Here is a 21,595-nt window from a genome sequence, read left to right as displayed (position 1 = left end):
AAAACAGAAAATGGGCATTATTTCTATGAGACTAGTATAGAATAACATGCCTTTCAAAAAATTAATTTGAAAATTGTTTTTAAAAAACTATCATATGGAGGCAGATTTTATATTTGGGTTCATTTTATCTTAAAAATAACTTTATGAAATATATTATGAATGACTTCATTTATTTTTATTTTCATTTGCAATTCCTCATAGATATGTGGTTTGTGTGTATGTGTTTAAATAATGAAGCCTAAAATTGATACAAGACCTGTCAATTGAATGGAGTCGTTAAGGCTGTATTATTTATTTAAATTTAAAAAAAAAAACCCAAAATTGAATTTGCCTTTTCCTTTTGGGAAAAAAAAAAATCTCCCTTAATGAAGTGGGTTTAAAATTTTATTTTATTTTTGCCATCAACAGACAAGATGTTAATATGCCTAGGAACTTTCAAATATAATTTTTGAGTTTATTTTTTATGAATGTGCTGTTGATTCCAGTTGGCTTGTTTAGCAACCTTTTTTTTTTTTTAAGAAATGTGCAAACAGAATAGCTAGCCTTCATTTCATAATTTATATATATATTTTTTTACAGTTCATTTAAAAATAGTTTTTCTAAGAATTTTAAGGCTACTGTCATTTTCTCCATGTACAGAGGTTTACCTCTTTGAGAAGAAAAGGGTCCTCCCTCTGCCTTATCTCCATGTCCTTTCACTGATGAGCTGGCATGTCTGTCTGTAGTATTTTTATCCACGAAATTATGTATTGCCTTCTCCATAACTAACACCAGTGACAGTCTGTAGCACTTCTTCCCCAGAGAACGATTTCATTTTCCTCACTGCACACCCGGTCTTACAAGCTAAGAGCCTGCTCTGTAGACCAATCTTTGAATTTTGATCTCTGAGACGGCAGCTTGTGTATTGCTACTATAATTGTTAAGCTTATCAGGTATTTTCTTCACCTGGACAGGAAAATCTTTTACTATTGTAGATGCTGAGATGATTATTTGGGAAGTATTATATCTTACTGTTATTTATGTTTTTTCCTGCCTGTGAAATTGGTACTTATTGTTTAGAAATGGAGCAGCATGAAATAGATTAAAAACACGTGCGAGTGCATCTGTTTTCAGCCCTTATGAAGCATAGTTTGGACACAGCGAAATAAAGATTCATGAAGTGGTATTACATTCAGTGTACAGTAGGAGAGACCTCTAAAAATTAAGGAGACTTTTAAAATTTTCTTTCCTGTATGTGAAGGGAATAAAGGAATATATGTATAAACCAAGAAGCAGTAGTTCATTGAATGGAAGCAGAGGGAGACAGCACTGGAATAAAGAGACAAAAACTAGTATTTGAAAATTATCAGATGTCAGAGTAGAACAATTCACAGTTTCATAGTAGTGGTTGAGTGTTTTAAATCCTATATATGAAAACAATTTAATATCCAGTTTGCTTCATTTCACTAGAAAGCCAAATGAGACAGCAAAATTATTGAGAGAACAAAGGCAATCTGTAAATTGTCAAAACATTATATAGTTGTTCTTCAGATATTAATTAACTAAATTATGAATCAGAATATCATTTTATTTTTCCTCAGAATACTGTGAAATTAGAGTCTTCCATTCTTCATATTGTTATAGGAAGTATCTTGCTTCCAGTTTTTGGAAGGGGAAGCTCAGCATATCTACCCCAGTCCCTCTGAGTTTCAGGCATTTTAAATACTTAATTTGCATGTGGGCAATGATGATTGCATTCAGAAATGCAAGTTGTTTAAAGTGCCAGTCTTTTACATATTCCCGTGGTGCCCGAGAAACCTATTGCATATGTCAGTCAAGTAAGTAGTGGGAGTGTGTTAGACCTTACTGCCTCACTTGCCTCATGCATTAATTTAATAAGAACTTATTTTAAGAGCTGGACCTACTCCAAAAATGCTATGCATTTAATTCCAGACTGCTGAAGGTACTGTGACCTTGCATTTTAAAATACTTCTGTGATTTTTCTTTCCTTATCTACACATTAAATTAGGGGCCCTCCCCAAACTATTTTTCATGGCTGTGAATTTGTTTGAAACAAATGCTTCAGCGAGTGGGCAAGTGATGATTCCATCTGTGCCTCTTTTCTTTGCTGCTAAGCAGAACCATTTATTATAATCTCTCTAGAAGAAAATCATGAAACTCAGTTGAAAGTTTAGTACACAAAGCCAGTTTTGTTAATTTTCTGTAAGATTTTTTATGTCACTGTGGGAGAGAGTGACTGTTGGGATAATTATTTAAATTCTGTATCTTTACAGTAGGGGGAAGGAATAAAGTTAGTGCTGCTTTAAAAAGATATCATAAATAATAAGCAGAAAACCTTAAACTTTCCTTCGATCCACAATTCTTTTAATATTCCTATACTCCAAATTGCAGTCACTTAGCTCAGTATTTTCAAGAACAGATGTTGTATACCGATACAGATGTTTTGAACAGATATTGTATACTGACTTTGTGTACACCGAGATAGCTCTGGAAACCTTCCATGAGAGTTGCTGACAATAGGACTAAATTTAATATCATTCAGTTATAAATTTGAGTTTCAGAGTAAATACAGTTTTAAAAAATGAAAGGGACTTTTACCGAATAAGTTCTGTTGCTATAATATTATTTAAATGATTTATTTGAAATAGTTGTGGGGAGATGTAATCTCTTACAGTATTTAACCTTTTTCTATTTAAATCAGTTTGCCTGTGGCAATTTGAAGAAAGACAACTATGCACTGCTCTGCACCCCACTCCCCAGTCACCTTTTTAAAGGATTAGATGGACGTTTTTCTTCAAGGGATATTTAATGGGCCATGATACAAACTACCATAAAGAAGACACGGATAAAGCAAAACGGCTAAATTTTACTTGGATTCATAATCAAATTTCTCCTTCCTAGCAGATTACCATTATGTGGTATCAAATGTCTTCTGGTGAATTGGGGGATCTTTAAATATTACAAGTGTTGAAGATTCCGAGTCTTCCAGGCAGCTGCCCTGCAAACCTGGCTGGAGCCTTCCTGAACTCGGCTGGTTCTTTCTTGCTCTGCTTGGATGATACCAAGTAATTCAAAGCAGCATAGCAGGGGAGTGGCTGAGGTCTCTGGGGAGCAGAAAATTGCCTTACTTCTAGAAGCTTCATGAGTAATGGAGTAAGGCACACAGCAAAGAATACAGTTCATAAACTTGGCTACAGTTGAACTTCGCGTGTGGCTATTAGAAGTGAAGTGGTTTCCTCTCCTTCCGCACTCTCCCTTTCTTGACTTCTGAAATGGAACATCCTAAACAGCCTTTCTCTTTTGCTTGGCTTAGTTGTGCCGTAGGATGGGACCTGGGCTTCTGTGCTGAGGTAACTTCCTTTGTGAGGAAGAAGGGGGCAAAGTGGTGGGGCATGATTTTCTGTGTATTACTGGTGCAGGGTGTATTCGTAATTCGGACCCACTGTCTCCTTTCTGGTTTACTGTTGGTCAGGATTTTTCTGATTCCTCACAGCACAGTGTAGGCAGAGTTTACAGAGGTGTCGGTTTCAAACTGTGTGACTACTTTTCCACGTTGAGGATTGCTGTTGTTTTTGGTTTTGTTTTATTTTGTTTTAAATTTTTCAAGGGGAGGAGGGGAAAGGGAAATGCCTGGGAGGACAAAATGTGATGTTTGTGAACACGGATGTGCTCGTAGCCTTGGATTGAAGTCTTCCTTACTCTAGGCTCTGAAGTGAAACCAACTTGGTTGATACTAAATGCTCCTGTGCCTTGGCCAGATCCTCATCTGCCCGATTTTTTATATAATATGTACCGGTAAGTACAAAGTAGTGACCCTCTGTCCTCTGCCCTCCATGTGTTTGTGATAGAATATTGACCCTTGTTCTTATTTGTTCCGAAAATCACACGAGCAGTTGTCACAAAGGGGGAATTTGTCTTTTGTCATCCGTGATGTGGGCCCATAATTACTCAAGCAGTCCCTTATCTTAATCCTGAACGTTGAGCACAAAGAGTCTCGAGCCCAGGAAAATTGAGTAGGCATCTTAAAACATTGTTGCAACTCTGCTTGTACCTGGGTGAGAGATGAGGGTACAGGGGGGCAGAGGGGAAAGTGACAGTAAACTTTTTATGCTATTAGAAGGTTGAAGAGCCTAACCATTTCTTTCAAAGATGCTTTTAACTCATTAACTTTTTTTTTTTCCTTTACAACTGTATTAAGGCTCACGTACTTTATGGCTGTTGTAACTTGATTTTGTTAGACTCACATTCAGGGCAGGGATTGGGAAAGGAATAACTATATGTGACAGTTAACACTTAGAAATACCAAATTAAAAAACAAGCAGCAGTCAGGTAGCAAATTAGTGAGTGCTTTTCTGTAATCTTGTACATTTTCACACTAAGTACTGTGTACAACTTAGTAAGTATAGATATTACCATGTGGACAGACAATAATAATATTATTTTCCATTCAGAAGTGAAATCTGAATAAATTTAAGTAGTAAGGTTTTCAGATTTTGTCAACAGTTTGTCAGTGTCAAATATTAGGGCCCTCCCTACTGTGTAAAAAAGTAGAAGGAGGTCCAGAACATTTATAGAGATCCGTTTTGTTCATGCACCATGTCCAAATTAATAATATATTGTACCTTTTGATAGTGTCACTTATTATTTTTCTGTTTTTTCCTTCTATATTATAAAATTCTGTAGAGAGGTGACTTGCTGTTTCATTTCCTGACAGCTACTAGAACAGCCCTATATGCTAATAATCTGCATAATGAAAGCCCTTTTGATTATGGAGTAATACAATGGTGAGTTGTCTGTGAAGGTCTTAAGACTTTCTTTAATCCTGTTATATAATCCTGGAATATGTTATTTGCTGACTTTAAGGGAGTTGAAGCAATGCCACCTGATTCATAGCTGTCATAAAAATATGCAGGATTCTCTTTGCATTCAATTTAACAACAGGAAGCAGAATAGTTGCACAATTGTGCCACAAAATTATTTCTTCCTGACAGGCATGGAATTTCTACCTGAATATTGTAGGCAGTTGATTCACTTAGCAGCTGTGTATACCTGATTTGTGAATTTCTTTATTCACTACTCCTTATTTTTTTCCCCTCATGTTGCCACTATCCTCATTACCTAAGTTACAGGAGGGAAAAGAGAAAAAACTTGATGAATTTGTTGCTGTTCAGCAGTAAAAATTTGCAAAAGGAATACCTTTTAGCTAGTTTTAAACTAGTTACTACTTTTTGAATCAGATATGGAGATGACTAGGCTGCCTCTGGGCTTCATTATCTTGTCTGATAGACTGAGTCTGAATTCAGTCCCACACTAGCACACTCTGTTCTAAAAGCAAGGCTTTGTTTTATTCTGGGTATTACCTGGTAACCACTCAATTAAGAACATTAGTGGAACTCTGAAGGGAAAGCAGTTCCATAATCTCTTTGGAATCCAATTGGGCTGATGCCAGTTGTTATACATTGGGTAAGAGAAGGAGGAATCAACCAATTAGAGGACCCTTTTTTAATTCTTGAGAAACCAGCACTAAAGTGCAGATCTTCATTCTGAAGAGCAGCCATGATTAATTAGTGTTAATTAGTATAAAGAATCTAAAAAAGAAAAAAAAAATCTAACTTCTACTGGCTATAGTATTCCAAATAATAAATGTCTGGCATGGTTAATTAAATGGAGATATTTAAATCAGCCACTTGGTCTCTTTATTGTAAAAGATCAGAAGTTGTTAGCTTATAATAGACTTTCCCAAATTGTTAGAAATAAAGAGAAGCATTTAGGAGTCTATTAAGACCTGGTTTTGCCATTAACAGTTGCATGGCTTAAGTCAGTCACTTCCCTCTAGATCCTGGTTTCTCTACCTGCAGGAGGAAATGGAGGGATTGAACTTAGTGATCTTTAAGTTGCTATCAGCAGTTCCACGCAGTCTCTCTGGCATGGTATTTCTCAGTGACAAAGTTGAAGGTTTTTATAGTTGAATGACTGAAAGTAACATACAGATTTCATGTGAGTTGGGGTGTGGCAGCATTTAATATTGAGTAGCTTGTAAGAAGGGATATAACCAGAAATCAATCAGATTTATTCAGTTGAGTGAAGGCTTTGTTTCTAGACTGCATTTTTTCTTTTTGAGATAGGCCTAAAAATACTATGTCAAGGAAGCAGTTGTTTAAACTTGGCTTGATGTAATGTTTCTGTTCTCAGTTTGTGGACTACGGGCCTCTTCAGCCATGGGAATTATTTGATGGGGTCTAGGAACCTATTAGAACCAAGCATTCTAGTTAGATGATAGATTTGTCATGTATGTGTTGCATGATTATCTTCCAGAAGCACGTGGATGCTGATGTAATACAATGAAAATATATTTAAAGGTGTTGCTGAATTCATAGTAGCCTTTCATTATTAAGGGTTTTTGTTGTGGTTGTTTTACTTGTAGTATCCACTGGCGTGGGGCTTGAGGGCTTCAGGTGTTATGGTGGGGAGCCTCTCTGAAATATTTTGATTGAAGTAGGTCTTAATAATCACGGAAGGTTATGAAACACTGCTGTAGAGAACTTCTCTAATTGTTCCGCTTTAAACTCCTACCATTAGAATGTTCCCCATTACCAAAAAAGAACATAACAAAAAAAGGAATTTAATAGAGGAAATAGTGAGGACGAGGACAGAGAGGAGTGAGGAGGAGTCACTTACCCCATCCTAGATTATCATCTCCACCAAATAGCATTTTGGAATGTTGTCTCTGGCGTCTGAAGCCATCTTTTTGCCTTTTGAGGCATGTCTAGGAGTGTGGACTTGTCAGGCTACATCTGGCACAGTGCCAGGGGGCAGGGGGAGCCCTGTGACAGGAGGGGTGCACCCTGGAGTGGGGTAACATGGTAGCCCTTGTTAGGAGGAGGAGATGGCTTTCTTCAAGCCACATGGCTTGGAAGTACCTTACATTTTAGCTTCTGTTTATCTTCCAGCTCCACACACATTTGAGTGTATTCCATGTCCCGAGTAGTAGTAGACCACAGGACACATTTGATGCTGAGCTACATATTTCTTTTTTGAGGTGGACCTGGACATTCTGTATAGGAAGCAGTGTTAACAACCAGTTTCAAGTGAAAGGGCAGTTACTTCTGATACCATTTCTCTGGCTTTTATTCTTTGCCCCTTCTGAGAATTATCTCTAATTTAAATCCTTATAATAACCTTCCTTGTGAGTTTTGTGATCTCCAATTTACGGCTGCAGAAACTGCAGTTCAGAGAGATACAACCGCTTTTGTAAAGTCACTCGACTAACTGGTGCCTAGAGAATCAAGATAGGAACACATAGCCTCTGGCTTCTGGTTCAATAGCTTAGGTATTTATTGTGTAGCATTTGTGAGGGAAACAAACATTAAAAAAGTTTGTCTTAGTATACTTTAGACAGAGAGCAGGCATTCAGGTTTCTTAATTTCTCTGTAGGAGACTGGGGACAGAATTTAAAATCTGTAGTTTATCATAATCTTCTATAAAAGATTCAGATCTCACACCTGCTGATTTCTTATTGAAGGGTGCCTTTTGGCGGGTGGAGGTCAAAATAGAATCACTGAGGGAACTTTTCCAAGCTGGCTTATTCTTTTCGCTGATTCTGATTCACCAGGTCTGTCATGAGACTTAAGCATATGTATTCTGGAAGTGATTCAGATAGACTCTCCCTCCTCACCCCTAGCCTCACTCTACTTTGAGAACCACTTTAGATACATATGTAAAGTCTGAAGCTGTGGGAGGTTGTTCTTAAAACAAATAAATATCAAGCACTATTTTAGGCTGTTGGGATATATCAGGAAATAAAAACTAAGACTCTTGGCCTCATGCAACTTATCCTCCAAATAATTTGCAGATATCTTTGAACAGCCTGTTTTTTAGTTTTGAGGGCTAATTAATAAGAGGAAGACTCAGTGCCTTTAGTATTGATAAAGGAAAATAAGAACTGGCCTTTTGAGACAACAAAAGATGAAATCAGATTAGGTATGAAATCCGAGTGCATTCTTCATGAAGGTTCAATAAAATCATCAGAATTTATATTAAGTAAGTGATTAGGGTTGATGATAGGTATGTATGCAGAAAGCCAACTACTGACTTTGCTGATTGCTTTTAGGGGTTTGGATTTAAGTAACCAGCGTTAAGAATGGCTTATCTCATCTCTAAAGTTCTCAATCATTTGCAAGCAACTTAGTTTATAGTACCTAAGGATTTCTTAAGTTCGTCTTGGTCTTCTTCATGTCAGTACAGAGAGCCATTTCTCAACATCATCTTTACCTTCTGGCCAGTTCTACAATTATTTATTTTTATTCACTGGTTCTTTTAAAATATGTCTCTTATAACACATGCTTCTTTTTTTTTTAAATTAATTTATTTTTATTTATTTATGGCTGTGTTGGGTCTTCGTTTCCGCGCAAGGGCTTTCTCTAGTTGTGGCAAGCGGGGGCCACTCTTCATCGCGGTGCGCAGGCCTCTCACTATCGCGGCCTCTCCTGTTGCGGAGCACAGGCTCCAGACGCACAGGCTCAGTAATTGTGGCTCACGGGCCCAGTTGCTCCGCGGCATGTGGGATCCTCCCAGACCAGGGCTCGAACCCGTGTCCCCAGCCTTGGCAGGCAGACTCTCAACCACTGCGCCACCAGGGAAGCCCACACATGCTTCTTCTGATCAAACTTTTTGCAAGGTAGAATTTTAATTTACTGCCTTGGCTTTGTTTCTGGATTACTTAAAGCTTTTCTGCTATCCATTGGTCTGTTTTTCCACTTTTCTTTCCATTATATTATCTTTCTTTTTTTTTTAACTGGCTTTGGCTGGTTTACTGCGGATAAAAACTATGCCTAATTTTTTAAAGCTTAAAATATTGCCATTAATCACTGGTATCATAACATCCTCTTAAGGCAAGTTATCTTGTTGCTCTGTCCTCTAAATGTAGCATCCAGAGTCAGAAGGCCTCTGGCAGGGATAAAAATAGCCTTCCTGCTTGCTGGTTTGTTGTTAGATTTACTGGCAGTAGGAAATCTTTCAAATTCCTTAATTCGGTCAGCTCTTTGCTAGTGTCTCTCTAGACATTCCCTTCTGCCTGAAATTCTTAGATGCTTTTAGATCTTCCATCTTTGCACCTGCCCTGAGTTATAGTCAAAGCAAACCTTCTTTTATTATGAAACCTTCTTTTATTACGAACCCTTCCTCAACCTGTAGAAACATATCCCATTGACTTTACTTACCTTAAAGATAGAAGTTCTTTTCTTTTTTTTTTGCCACTATACATTCTGGTTTTCAGCTATCATATCACAATTGAAAAATTAGATCTAAGCTATTGGTACAGAAGAGAGATCCTCCTTGGCTTTTGTTAAAAGGAACACTTTTAAGTTCCTTTCAATTTTCAAAGTTTTCATTTCCTAAAATACTTCTGCTACTTTGCCTGTTTGGCTATCATAAAAGTAAAGAGTTAGGTTTTTTCTCTTCTCTCCCCCAGAGAAGAATGATATCCTTGTTTGTAACTCAGAACATTAGCAAACTCTCATTTCTCTGAAGCCAAAAATCCCACAGATAGCCACTCCCTTCTCCAAGGTTCCAGTTTGGGTCTTATTTGGCTAAGAGGAATCCTTCCTCTTTCTTTCTCTCACAAATAGAAAACTGTTGGTTATCTGTGGCTTATAAGTTAGTGAGGGAAAAGGAATTAATATTAATTGAGCACATACTCTATACTGGGAGAGTTTTCTGGGCATTCTGCAAAAATTATCTCATGAATTTGTCACATGTAAATAGAAATATCTCTGTTTTACTTCAGAGAAACTAAGTAATTTGACCTAGCTTACAAGATGGGATTGGTCCAACTCTACACTTTTCACTGGGTGTTTCATGGCAGAGAGACCACCAGCTGCTAGCTTTGTTTTACTCACTTATTCAACAGCTATTTATTGAGTACCTTTCTCTGCTCTAAGTTCTGGGATGCAAGACGCAAAATCTATCCTCAAAGATTTTGTTGCTCTAGACTAGGAAGAGAGTTTAGAGATAGGTGATTTAAATATAGTATAATAAGTGTAAAGCGTGTTGTATGGAGCCCATAAGGCTGTCTGAACCCGGGATCAGGTGGCTTGAGGCAGGGACTTTCCGTAGGATGTGAGGCCTAAGAATGAAGCTACCTGGACAGAAGGGCGGAGGCTTGAGTGGTGAAACACTGGGGGCAGAGAGAAAGGAAGGCATTTCAGACGGAGGGAGGGATCCAGAAGTAAAAGTTAATGGGCTAGTAGTTCTGAACGTGCAGAGTAGCTCATGTGGGAAGGGAAATGGCAGTGTGAGAGATGAACCTAGAGGGGTAAGCAAGAGAATTCAAGTATTTTTTTACAAGCCCCGGTCTTTAAACTGAAAGCCAAATCTGTCCTGGAGAGGGGTTTTGTGTAGCCTAAACTGTGTGTGTGTGTGTAATTTAAATGGCTCTTTTGGAGGGGACAAGACTCTCCATCCAGTTGATGTCAGTCCCAGCCAGTGTCTCGTTCATAATTTTGAGTGGAAACGTCTTTACTGGAAGTCGGTTGTATCACAGATAGGTCAGGGGGTAGAATAAGGTTACTGATTATGATTTGGGGAGTTACTTTTAGGTCATTGGAAGAAATTATTGAAAACGATTATCCTTGTATCATTAAATGATAGAACATAACGAACACATTTTTATTCGTTCATATTGATACATGTTCTGCGTTTGTGTAAGTATAAAGCTGGTATTCAGAAATTGAATTTATTCCACATTTCTTGTACCTTGCTTGCGTCATCCAGGCCTCCACAGCGCCATCTTGCTGCAAGTCTCAGGCAGTGTTGGTAAAAACAGCAGATGCAGAAAGGCAGTTACAGCACCTCCTTTAAAAAATTATTTATGGCAGTATAGCTTTGGCTTACTTAGATATGAACTAAATAAAATTAGCAGGAGCAGAATCAGGAGAAGCATCTCTAGTTAAACAATAACAAATAATGTATATGTGTGTAGTATGTACGTGTGTGTGTGTGTGTTGTGTCGTGTGCATAAACCTTTTAATCTGTTTTAGAAATGGACCTAAGTCCATGCCTATCCTTTCCCTATGAGAAATTTTTAACGATGTCCACTGAAAACCTCTCCTTTTTCGTTGGAGTATCTAGGTTTTTATACTGTGAGTCAATAAAAATACTAACCCAGAATTTCATGCTTCTTGTCACTTCTTTGGACTGCATGGCTCTATTTTAGACAACCTTGCCGTTATCCCCTGTTATCATTCCTTGGCCTGTACCATGACCCCAACAATGCTGGCATGACTGAAAAAGAGAAGGCCGTAGCATGAAATCTAATAGCACTATAGTCCATTTGATATTTTTCATTGCTTGTGTGTTTGAAACGGCAACATTTATTGTATCATTTCCTGCTGAATCATCAGTAGCAATAGTATCTGGGTTAATTTTTAGAAAACAACTTACTTTACCTAATTTTGAAAATTATGGAAACATATTAGAGTATTTCCTTCTAGTCTTTTCTCCTTTCATCTCATTAACTCGGTTACTTTCGTTAGTGTCTTAAAAGAATATGATAATACACACTGTTCTTTTGAGCACCTCCTCCCCCCAGCAATTCTTAGTCATTCTGGTTGATAAATATTGGTTCTTTCCAACTCGCAAATACTTAGCATAGAATTGCCTAGTTCGAGTCTGAATCTTTTCTAGGCTGTAGAATTTGGTAGTGTAGTTCCCCAGAGTCACACTGTATCAGTTGCCTATATTTGGCTAGGTTGAGTCATGTCACCAAATATAGTCTATGCCTTCTGCATGATGTATGCCAGGCTTCTGGCTCCAAATGCCACAGCTGGCCTCCAGAGATGACTGCTTTTCCTGTCATTGCGTCCCTTAAGTTTAGGACTGCTGATCTGGCAGTATTTCTTTGCATTTATAACACAATCAATACCAAGAGCCTCCAAAGATTGAATTTTATCCACTAAATAGGTTCACTTGCCTGAAATCCTAATGCCTCCCTTCTCCCTTGAGGAATTCAATTCTAAATGTGCCCAAACCTGAGTTATGTTTATAGATAGATGAGTTATCAAAAAAACCAATGAAATAAAACCCACAAACACTGGGTTATATTCATATTTAGATATCTCAGGGATTTTTATTTTACTTCACTTTATTCATTTGTGAAGTGCTGGTGTTTTAAGTTCAGGAGAATGAACTAATTGAATGCTTACCTGCTGCCCAAACAGGAAACTCGAAGTACCTACATTTTAAAAAAAAAAAAAAAGCTCTTGGGAGTTCCCTGGTGGCCTAGTGGTTAGGATTCTGGGCTTTCACTGCCGTGGCCCAGGTTCAATCCCTGGTTGGGGAACTGAGATCCCACAAGCTGCGTGGCTGGGGAAAAAAAAAAAAAAGCTCTAGTTCCTAAAGGGGGCTATTACTTAAAAGAGATAAGAAAGTTAGCCAGTAGCTGAAATGATTACGTGAGAAGGTTGGCTGTTGCAATATAGATAGAAATAAAATCTGGTGAGTTAATATAACAAGGGGGTTTCCTTTTGGGGAAAGGCACCCTGGAAAAAAATTTGAAAAACAAACAAGCAAACAAAAAAAGATTTGAAAATATCCTCCATTGGAAACAAAGAAAGAGGACCACTGTCTCAGAGGGAGGGAGGGGATTGTCAGTAATCTAGCCATGGAATAGAAAATGCAAAAATGCCAGTGAAAATTAGCATCCGTAGAGCAGAGAGAATATTAGAGCAGAAATAAAAGGGGTACAAGGAGAAGGTGAAAGGCTTGTAGAAGACAAGGCACTTGTCCCATGGCACTTATAAATGGGAGCTTTCAGAGAATTTCCGGAAAGGAAGTGATATATGTTCTCCATAATAGATGTCATGAGTGGATGACTCTAGATATTTTAATTACAGAAAAAATTTATAGAAGGAAAGGGCAGGTAGGATGGGAAGCATTATGAAAGTTTTTTTCAAAGGTTTTTTAATGTCACTGCTACTATTTTAAAATTGAAGTAGAAAGCATTGCTGCTGGTTTAACAAAATATTATAGGTATCTTTACTACTCAGAGGCCAGAACTGATTCCAGCCTGAACAGGACTCATAAGAACAGGTCGAAAAATAAAAACAAGTATCACTTTGAGAGTTAAGCTGTGAATTTTGCCACTGATTCTTCAGTGCTCTATTGTCCTAGCTGAAGGTTAGAACTACTGTATTTAGAAGTCTAAGGATCAGAAAAAGTCTCAAAGGTTACCTACCTTGCGGGTGGAGGGTGGCCTCTCTTTAGGAGGTGTGTGTTGAGGCAGACTCTGAGAGAACTGAGTTAAGGGATATTTTTGTGCCTGTCAAGTTGAAATATTCTTATCTCTCTCCTTAAAAGGTACCCCAAAGGTGAGTTTCTGATAAGGTGGAATTTGATTTGTTAAACTGGGCCAGCTAGTCTGGGAATTTTGTTTTCTGGATCCTCATCGTTAATTATCCTTCCTTAGTATCAAGTAAGAAGCATTACAGTTCATATGGAACAGCCCTGGTTTCAATTGGAATGTTAGAGTATCTTCAATTAGATACTCAATTAGAGTATCTTCTCAGAAATAGCAAAACATTTTCTTAACTTCAGTTAATATTGTTAAATATTTTTGTTTCTGTGTTGATTTATATCGTCTTTTTAAAAAATGTTTTATGATAAATAAAAATGGTATGAGTGATAGCTGTTAATTCATTTACCAGAGGGTTTTACAGCTACAAAATTAATGCAAATGTTCCATCATGGAAAATCAGCTGCTACTTTGAGTTAAGTGATTCAGAAACAGCACTCCCTCCCTCCCTCCCAAGTTTTTAACAGTTAAGGTCATGTTCTTGTTCCAGCAACTCAAGTCTATGCTTTTTTAAAGATAATACTTGTGACAGGTCATATGATCTGGGCTTGTAGTTAAAGCAGTTCAGCTGGAATTCACTGGATTTGGATACTTGACTCTGTGTATATGAGCATTAAATAATGAAGCCAATTTTTAGGAAGAAATTGAAATATCAAAATTAATTTTCACCTCCTCCTTGCCCGTCTTCATCCCTACCTCTCCTCCCTAAATAGGAACATGGTGAAATTTTAAGTGGAGCAATTAACAACTTAATTTTTTAAATCCTTGTATTTGGTTTTAAATGGTAGAAAAATTAAGTTCAGATTTTGTTTCACATGAGACTCCAAGGTTTGCACGTGGATTAATTAAAGCTGTTAGCAACAGAGAACAGTTTTCTCTTTTCATGGCGTGAGTTTATTTCTGTGGAGACTATTTCAAAGAAGTAGGATTTTGAGAGACTGCAGGATAGTTGTGGTCTAAAGTTCCTTTTTAAAGAGTTGTAAATGTGTGGCTGGTGGATTGATAGGACCACGTATTAGCTCTGGCTCCCGCAGTGTTCACTGGAACTAGGTGGAGTCTTCCTGGCACCTTGAAAGGCTTGCCCCAGCCTCCAGGCCTGGGAGAGCCTCTGCTTACCCACCTTTTCATTGTCTTAGAGAGTCTATTGTGGTTCTGTGGGGTCAGAGTTTAGACTGCTGTTTCCTAATTGGAATGTTTGTAATTCTGAGTCAATTTTAAATTCTCACACTACTCCTGATGTGTAGAGTGCTAGACAGTGGTGGGTAATTAACAGTGAAGTTCCCCTGTCCATTCCTTAGATGAATAAGACTTGAGGGTTCTCCACCATTCTTATGAAGGTCATGGGGAATATGGAGACATGAAAATGTTGTCATAGTGAGTTTTGTAACTTACAGCATAGAACTAGTTACATGGTGTGTGCATGTAGAAACTCTTCCAAAACAGAAATGCATTTCCCCCCCTTTATTTGTGGCTACCAATTTGGAAGGTGGAGCATCCTCCCAAAACTTTAGACTTTCACAAACCCTTTTCTCGAGGGTATCTTGGGTGCCCATTTTAGGTTCAAAATTAGAAGGAAATTAACCCAGCATTTATTGAATGCTACTGTGCCTCTGGGCATTGTGCTATGTGCTTTGATATTTTCTTCATGTGTAAGTACAATGAAATGTGTCTCTTTACCTTCTGTACTTATTCCCCGAAATTTGAATTTAAACCCATTAGTGTGTCTGTACATGTAGGCATAAGACTGGCACTTTTGTTATGAATTATATAAAAAAAATGCTACTGCTAACTACATACTTTTAAAAAGCTATGAAAAACTACACATGAAAGAAAAATTGTACATTTATGGGGAAAAAATATGAAGATTGTTATTATGAGTTGGTATTAGAACATAATGGTATAAAAAATTTCCTTTGGATGGGGATTTGGAAATTAGAATAACCGAATAGTTAAAAATATAAGGGATATTTTATTTTCCCACTTTGAAACTTTCCCTTTTTGAATGTTTGTGAACATGCTGTTTGATATGTCAACTGACTCTTTGTGTTTATTAGCACAGCTAAGTTTTATTTCATACTATGGCTTTTTAAATACCTATTAAGCAATTAATTCAGCTTTGTTGTTGAATACATTTAAACCATCTATGAAAAAAAATAAATTTAGTAACGGCCTTCTTTTACCCTCAGGTCGTCTAAACTATTCATATCCAGGATCCGATAGCTCTCTGCTTATTAATGGTAAGTGATAATTGATTCACCTTAGTGAAGTTCATAGAACTGTAACAAGTTAGTACTGGGTAGAAAATACAGTAGTTAAGCTTCAGCAGGTGGAGAAATGACATTAGTTTGCTCTGTAATGAATATGCAAGTTGCTATTAATCTATCACCTATTTTATGAATAATTATTATTCCTGCAAGTTAGAGCAGGAACTTTTTTTAAACTTTGAGAGCCAGCTAATTTGCTGTCTGGAAACTGGTGACAGTGAGAATAAATGAGACTCCCATAATGACACATAAAGAATGGCTTAATCCAATGTTAGCTTCTGTAGAGTGACCTTTGAAATGTCAACATAAAAACCATTTCCATGTAGTTGGAATAGTGTTCCAGGAGAAAGGGAAGGTAATCAGAGATCGAAAGTCAGACAAAACAGCCTGAGACCACAGGGCTTGACACTGCAAAGGACAAGGTCATTCACTGTTTGCTGTCTAATGACAACAAGAAAAATGAAGTTTTATTAGCCTTTGCAGTGCCTTCTGTAAATTCTCCTTGCCTATTCTAAATATTACCACTGCGCTGTTGAATTCTCTTTTTATGTGCGTATTCTGAAACAAACTAAATTTCGCACGGAAGGAGGGGCCATCTACTCACAGAAGGAATTAAAGAATTAAAAATTGTCTTTTTTGTAGTACTATAGTTTAAAATAATTGGGTGGAATACAGAAGTCTTGTTTACTTCTTTTCCACTCTTTTACTGTTGAATATGGATTTCAAATTTGTGTGTTCATAATGCCTTCCATTTGCCAAAACTCATTTTAAGTCCCACCACTTCTATAAATTATTCTTGACCAAATACTATATTCTGCTCATTCCCAAAACAAAGCAAAACCAAAAAATCCTACTCCTTGTCCATGCTATAGTATGAATGAGGAATTAAAAATTGATTTTATGACTGGATTTCTTTTTGGTTAGTGTTTAAAATCAGTGTTCTGTAGAATGTAAGACTGTTGAGCCAAGAAATGTTAGAAGGAGATTTGATTTATGAGAGTTACTGGGTGCATTAGATCCTCTGGAGACTATATGGTTTGTAAAAACCTCACTTGTTCATTAGTCTTTCGTCTTTTCATGCTACATTTGCCAGAAATAATGCCAAAATATAATATTTCAGCATAAATGTGTGTAGACCGAAAACCAAACACAGTGGTGACAGTGACATCAGGATAAGGGGGAGTAATATAAGGCTTGCCATTGTAGCATGGTTTCATCTTTTCCTGTGGAACGAGTTCCAGAGTCAAGTGCTGGAAATTGCAGCAAACCAAGATTTGAGATACTGTTGTGTGATCTTAGGCAAAGTGATCAACTCTTTGTTGTCCCAGTTGCTTCATGAAGTCGCTAAATTAGACCAGTTGCCCCTGGGGTCATCTTTGTTGAGACGAGAAAAAGAAACACTCTCTAGTGGGTTTTCCTTAAAGCCCAATTCACTTAATTTTTTTTGAGTCTTTTATGAGATTCTTTCCTTTTACCTCCCCCTCCCACCCCCATTAATATCCTTTCTTTTAAGAATAGATTATTTTTTAACAACCCTTACTTGGCAAAGAAAAAAGAAAGATAACTTTCCCCTCTGAATGTTTATGTTTTGAAATTTTATTGGCCCATAGATTCTAGAAGGAGACTAGATGGTTTTTACTGTTGTAGACATGGAAATTTTGTTATAGAAGTATACTGACTGAGGTTAACATTACCTCAGACTGAAAGATAGGATGATAAAGAACAAAAAGATGTCAAAGAGGGGAAACTTGCTGGCTCCTCAGGCAAGACCCAGAATATGGGGTTATGGCTGCCATGCTCTCAGATCCAGTATTCAGCTTTGCAAGGTCCCGGAACTTGATTTTGTCAGATTTGATCAAGTGCTAGTTCTTAATAACAAGCCAACTAGGACCGGATGCCAATTTATGCATTCATAATGAGGAGTACAACTTCTGGGTAGACCAGATGCTAGAATTTACTGATAGACCCATTCTCTGATAGCAAAGTCCAGGTTTTGGAAGACTGCTTAAAAATCTTGAAATTAAAGCAAGGTGGGGGTGGAGGGATGTTAAGACAATTCTTTAGTCACCTTGATTTAGGCTTAGGCATTGCCCATTCTCTTCAGTCAAATTTATGAACCATCTTCTATGGTGGATTGCTTCTATAGATAAATTGATCTCATTCATATGTTGATTCTTAGTAGCTTTGTTCTCAGTATAGCTCAGGTTTTGGGGGTCCCCATATTGAAAATCTAGTGTGATCCATTAATTGTGTTTAATGAAGATAAACTCAAAAATCACAAATGCTACTCATTTCATAGGACTGTGGTGGAGATTTAAGTGCATGTACAATCATTTAGCATAGCACCTGGCATGTAGTCAAATTAAATAATTAGAATGTCATTTTGGGGGGATTGGGAATATTAGTGCTAAAAATTTACAAGGGAAAAAAACACAAAACAAGAGATTATGATTGTCTATGAATGAACATGCTTTCTTTGTCTATTATTAAGAGCGATAACCTGAAACTTTATTTACTTTTAAATACAGTCCCTTTGCATCTTACATCCATTCAGCTTTTTCTTAAAACTGAAAATAAAAGCCTAATATGTTGTGTTGCTTTATATTCATTATTCCATTTTAAGACTTTAAGGAACCATCAGGAGCTGTTCTTTCCTGTCCACCTAAATAGTCTACTCAGCCTTTTAAAAACCTTTAGAAAGGTGATTATATAGCTATACTCTACTTTGCTTCAACTATAAGTTTCAGAGCTTTTTCTTCCAAGCCTCTGTTGAGAACCATTTCTTGCTTTGTTTGAATAAAAATGTGAAAGAGCTGTTTCTTCTCTTTCTCACATGCACATTTGAATTTTGACATGATTTTTATTGTATAACTTGTTTTGAAAATTTCAAGCAATCACAAAGCTTTTTGGAAAGAAGTGGGGTTTAAATCCTAAATAAATTAAAAGAAAAAAAGATTCAGAGTAGTTAGTCTACTAGCTTCAGCAGTTTATATTGGAATAATATTGGAATTTGCATGTACAAAGATAAAAAGAGCTTACTTATCCAGTGGATCAGATTCAGATTGCTTTCTTTTTTCCCCTTGGCTATGCTCAGTCATCAGTTTTCAGATTATGCAGTTACCTTCATATTACCACTCATGACTTTTAAAAGACACTGCCAGTATAATTCAACAAATAATAATTGCATGTTCTAGGGAATTATTATTGTTGCTCTTAGTCATAGAGATATTTTTGAGGGGCATTCTTGGGGAAAATCCTTGGATTTTAAATGTATTAAAAAAAAAAAAAGCAATTTTCTAGCTGCTTTTTGGATATGGTATTAGTTTGCTAGGACTGCCGTTAACAAGTACCACAGACTGAGTGGCTTAGACAGAAATTTATTTCCAGTCTTGGAGGCTGGAAGTCTGAGATCAAAGTGTCAGCAAGGTTGATTTCTTCTGAGGCCTCTCTCCTTGGCTTGTAGGATAGCTGTCTTTTCCTTGTCTTTACATGATTTTCCCCTGTGTGCAAGTCTGTGTCCTAATCTCTTGTAAGGACACCAGTCATGTTGGATCAGGGCCAACCCCGGTGACCTCATTTAACCTTAACCACCTCTTTAAAGGCCCTGTTTTAAGTACAGTCACATTCTGAGGTTCTGGGGTTCAGGACTTCAGCGTATGAATTTTGAGGAGGGAACACTATTCATCCCGTAACAGATGCCGTTTCCTAGTTAATCTTATACATAGTAGGAAGATAGTTAGAATATCCATTTTATGTTATGATAAGCAAGGCTGAAACTTGCTCAGTTTCTCAGCTAAGTCCGAAAGGAGAGCTAAGCATAGGCCAGACTCACCCTATATTCCTCTGGTGTGTCTTGGTTTAGCTCTGAGATAGATATCAGATTAAATGATTAATATTCTTTTTACTCAACCTGAAGCTTTATTTTGTCCAAGAAAACTAACATTTTACCACCACTACCTCTGTATAAAAGTGCTCGTGCATGGTACTTTTTTCCCTAACCTCCCATTTCACTGCTTTAGCCCTTAGGATTAGCTGCTTCAAAAATGAACCTTGTGGCAGGGAAAGTTATAGAACAGCAAAATATTGGGTTGGCCGAAAAGTTCATTCAGTCAGTGAACACGTTGTTCAATAAAGTTCTTCGTGAAAATGAAAAATGCGTCTTTCATTTTTACTTAAAACTGAACGAACTTTTTGGCCAAGCCAGTAAATTAGTTTCGAACAGATGCATGTATGTATGTATGTCCTAGCCTCTGTGGATGTCTCTCCCTTAGAAGCTTCAGCTAAAACATTTGCTCGTCCCAGAAGAGAAGATGAGTAAAGGTTAGCATAGAACAACACCTCTTAATTATAGTTCTTTGGAAGGAAAGGGAGAAGATTGTTTGCTTAAAGGGGACGGGGGACAGAAATCTATGAAAAGGGAGGGGAAAATTTACCCAGGAGAAATGTAGATTATAGTCACTTGCTGAAAATGTATATAATATGGTTCTAGTTGCTACAGTAAGGAGCATGTTGAGAGATCTCTTCTTGAAAAAGACAATATGAAAACATACTGTAAACTCTAAAGTGCTCTACAGTTGTTAGCCTTGGAATAGTAATGGAAAGCTGAAAGTAACTGTTGAACACTAATCTAAGAATTTATACATATGAGTTTACTTTTGAGGAAGAAAATTATTATTTACTGAGCGTCTGTCTGACTGTCTGACCATCATATATACATGTGGTATCTTTTGTGATTCTCTCTTCATTTCTCCATTTTTATAAATAAGAAACTGAGGATTAGGGATATACAGAAACTAGAATTACATTCATACTCTGCCCTTCTGTAAGGTAGCTCTTTATAAATAATCCTCTCGTATCTTTATTATACTTTATCAACATTCTTTGAATATTGTTAATGCCAGCAGGCTAGTATAAACAGAAGCCAATGTGACATAGGAAATTCTCTTAAGCATATATCTAAAGTAATGTTGTGACCATGAGCCCATTAATAAATTAGGAGGTGATTTATAAAATCATTTAAAATGATTCTTCGCATCTTTGTTGAATTGTATGCTTTGGTCTTTGTAATGATTGTCTGCTTTTGGGTTCTACCACCTTTATTCTTTTGTTAACAGATCAACTCCTTTTAGCTTCCAGCCTTTGATTTATATCTTTTTAACTGACTTACTAATTTGATTCCCCCACATACTTTTTTTTTTTTTGGTTCCACTGGAAAAATCAGTTATTTGATAACATCTTTTAATCTGAGCCTTCTCCCCTTGTTTTTCCAAGTAGCATTGCTATCTGCCTTCTCAACATGGGGGCAGTGAGAGGTAGATGGAGAGCCTGAGGTAGGCCAGAGGTAGTGTGAATAGGATCAGTCTTTCATTGCCCACTAAAAGCTAGTCATATGTTACTCCTTATGGCCTAAAGTCCTATTATTTACAGAGTTGATTAGATGCCCTCGTGTAGGAAAGGATGCTTTTCTTTAATATATCATTTGTTTGTTTTTAATGTAAGTACCAAGAAGAAAACCCAAAAGGGTCCATTAGCAAATATAGTAATATAGTGTACACGGTAGTAATACAGTGTACACAGTAGTAATAAATTTAAATAGTGCAGAAAAGGATAAAACAAGAAGTGGAATCATTCCTTCTTTCCCCATCCCAGTCCCTATCCTCAAAGGTTTTTGTGGTTGTTTCTAGAAAAAACATTTGTGTATATTCCCACATATCTGTTTATATTTCCTTTATTTTTAAGTTCACGTAATAAGAATCATACAATACACACTTTGGCACCTCATGCAAACTACATTTTAGAGAGCTTTAATATGAACACATGAATATGTGCCATATTTTTTAAATGGCTGCATTTTTTGTTATGAATATATCACTATTATGGATAATTTGTTCCTTTTGTGACTAACAAATGTTATAACATGAGAAAAAGATACTTTTAAAGAGATAAATAAATGATATTTTCATTTTTATAATGAAATATATAT

General features: G+C 36.9%; 2 protein-coding genes and 1 long non-coding RNA gene across 5 annotated transcripts in view; 2 read left to right on the top strand and 1 right to left on the bottom strand.

Annotated features, from left to right (window-relative positions):
• LOC309658214 (uncharacterized protein) overlaps positions 1-21,595 on the bottom strand; it is a 607,864-nt gene that overhangs the window by 118,992 nt on the left and 467,277 nt on the right. The window lies entirely within an intron of this gene.
• CPEB4 (cytoplasmic polyadenylation element binding protein 4) overlaps positions 1-21,595 on the top strand; it is a 63,747-nt gene that overhangs the window by 22,129 nt on the left and 20,023 nt on the right. For 2 of the 3 annotated variants that reach the window (XM_082456421.1, XM_082456422.1), the window contains exon 3: positions 15,535-15,585. The exons of the other annotated variant lie outside the window; for it this stretch is intronic. In XM_082456421.1, coding sequence (XP_082312547.1) covers positions 15,535-15,585 — 51 coding nt within the window. The remainder of the gene's footprint in view (positions 1-15,534; positions 15,586-21,595) is intronic. 3 annotated transcript variants of the gene reach the window in all.
• On the top strand, positions 3,333-4,700 carry LOC309658291. The gene is made up of 3 exons (XR_014262181.1): positions 3,333-3,350; positions 3,705-3,795; positions 4,684-4,700. It is a non-coding gene; the product is annotated as an uncharacterized lncRNA (long non-coding RNA).

The sequence above is a fragment of the Balaenoptera physalus genome (genome assembly GCF_965194825.1).
Source record: "Balaenoptera physalus genome assembly, chromosome: 3".
In the NCBI taxonomy this organism is placed as follows: Eukaryota; Metazoa; Chordata; class Mammalia; order Artiodactyla; family Balaenopteridae; genus Balaenoptera; species Balaenoptera physalus.
Note: the sequence above shows the minus strand (reverse complement) of the source record. Positions and strands in the feature narration are given on the sequence as shown.